Below are 2,483 nucleotides of genomic sequence, written 5' to 3'. Positions count from 1 at the left end.
AAAATCTACAAAACTAAACTTAAGGTGAATGAAATTTAAATAAACTTCCAAATTACTTTTTTAGCCCTGTAGCATTTATACTTACAAAATTAATAAAGCTTAAAACTACACTAAGACTTTTTACACTAAGACTTTTTCAAAAATCAGCATTTATACTTCATTTTTCTTTCTCCCTTGTGTTTGGTTACTATTTCAATAATTTCAGCTTTTATCTTTATTAGTTCTCTTAGTTACTTCTAATTTATTTTGTTCTTTTTCTAAATGCATATCATATTTTAAATTTAAAAAAAAAAAGACAAAAAACACTAGTTTTAAAAGGTCTGAACTTCCATCCTAGCAGTTTGACAGATTAGATACTCTGGACTCACTGGGAATAACTAAGTGTTGGATAAAGTATATCTTCTTAAATGTATTAATGAACTGACAAGAAAGCAAGCATAAATGATCAATAAAAATATTAAAAGATGTTCGATCTCATTAGTAATCAGGGAAATGGAAATTAAAACTACTAGAAGATAGTACTTCTGCTATTGTTTGAATGTGTCCCCTCAAAGATCCTGTGTTGGAAACTTGATACCTAATACAGTGGTGTTGGGAGGTGAGGCCTAATGGGAGATATTTGGTTCATGAGGGCACTGCCGTCATGAATGAATTAATGCCATTATTGTGGAAGCAGGTTCCTTATCATAGGAGTGGATTCCTTATAAAGATGAGTTTGGCCACCTCTTGCTCTTTCTCTTGCCTCTCTTTGCCCTCCCACGATGGGATGAGATGGCAGGAAGGCCTTCGTGAGATACCAGCCCCTCAAGCTTAGACTTCTCAGCCTCCAGAATTGTGAGCCAATAAATTCCTGTTCATTATAAATTACCCAGTTTGTGGTATTCTGTTATAGCAGCACAAAACAAAGGCACCTTCCAACCCATCAGACTGGCAAAAACACGATGTCAGATAACACGAAATGTTTGCAAGGATGTAGAATAAGAACTCTTACACATTGCTGCTAGAAGTAAATTATCACAATTGCTTTAAAAAACAATTTGCCATCATCTAATAAAGCTGAGGCAGCCCATATATGAGGGTACTTCAAAAAGTTTATGGAAAAGATTCATATTATCTTTTAATTCTATTTTTCCATGAAGTTTTTGAAGTATTCTTATAGGTCTGGTAACTCAGCAATTTCAATCAAGATACACACCTGAAAGAAACTCTTCTATGTGTGCACCAGGAGATATAAACAAGAAAGTACATAATCACATTGTTTGCATAGAAGACATCTGAAATGTCCTTTATTAGTAAAATGGGTAAATAAATTATATATTCATGCAGTAAAAATAATGAACCATCTACACACAGTAACATAGCTGAAGAAGCAAGTCTCAGAAGAGTTATTTGATTTACATACAGTTCAACTTTCATTTATAAAGACTTCAAAAATATGCAAAACCAAACAACATCATTTGAAGATGAAAACCTATGTGATAAAACCATAAAGAAAAACAAGGGGGTTTTAAACATAAAATATTAGAATAGTAGTTATCGACAAGGTGGTAGGAAGGAGATGAGATGTGTTGGGGTGCATAAGGACTTCAAAGGATGACATTCTATTTCTTACATGGGGTGGTGAGTATGTGTGTATTTGCTGTATTGCTGCTATATTTTATACATATTACCTAATTTTTTTTGCAGCCACTTAATATTTAATAAAAGTCTTAAAACTTTGTAGGAAATATATCTACTCTTACTTGGGACATTAATGTTCCTGTATAGCATATTCACCACTAACGCCAGGTAAGTAAATTTCATTATTTTTCACTAGCTTTTGCTAAAATCTACTTATGACTTAGAAAAGTATCTCCTAAATCTAAAAGCAAGTCATTTTGGTGTTGTATTGTTTCTTAGTGATTCATTTTATTTAAACCTTATTGTTTTTGTTTGTATGAACTATAGAATAATAAATAAAAAACATTTTAAAGGATGACCTATGAAAGAAAAAGATCTAATGGGATCATACACATTATTTTAATCCGTGTGAAATATAGTACCCAGTATATTTTGTTAGAAAATTATAAAGTTAAAATCATAGATTAATTTGGTTTTCTTCCCCTAGCTAGAGGTCTCTAAAATACCCACATGTGCTAAAAAAGTAAAATATCCTATCTTCTCACATTTGCTGTGTGTGTCTACTCTATACTATAAGTCAGTGACCCGAGGGAAATCCTGAGTATATAGTTTACTGTCATGCCCCAGCAGAGGATCAGATACAGAGCAGCCACTTGAACATCATTTACTAAATGAATAGCTTTGAAGATTAGTTTCAAGACAAAGATCCTACAAAGTAGGATTTCATGAATAATAAAATTTACAAGAGAAAACTATTTTGACCTACCTGTAATGACACTTTTCCTTCCAGATTTTCTGCCTTTTCCTTCCACTCAGCCATAACCTGTTTTTGCTTTTCTAGTTCAGCAGAATACAGCCATAAG

At 32.5% G+C, this 2,483-nt stretch overlaps 1 protein-coding gene across 1 annotated transcript in view; it reads right to left on the bottom strand.

The window, feature by feature from the left end:
• Positions 1–2,483, bottom strand: part of LOC103610561 (thyroid receptor-interacting protein 11-like) — a gene marked incomplete at its 5' end in the record, with an annotated part of 48,188 nt that overhangs the window by 16,728 nt on the left and 28,977 nt on the right. The window contains 1 exon segment of the mRNA XM_008594709.1: positions 2,387–2,477. Within this exon segment, the coding sequence (XP_008592931.1) occupies positions 2,387–2,477 (91 nt within the window).

This window comes from Galeopterus variegatus, unplaced genomic scaffold, assembly GCF_000696425.1.
Source record: "Galeopterus variegatus unplaced genomic scaffold, G_variegatus-3.0.2 Scaffold11305, whole genome shotgun sequence".
In the NCBI taxonomy this organism is placed as follows: domain Eukaryota; kingdom Metazoa; phylum Chordata; class Mammalia; order Dermoptera; family Cynocephalidae; genus Galeopterus; species Galeopterus variegatus.
This window is presented reverse-complemented; position numbering and strand designations above follow the sequence as displayed.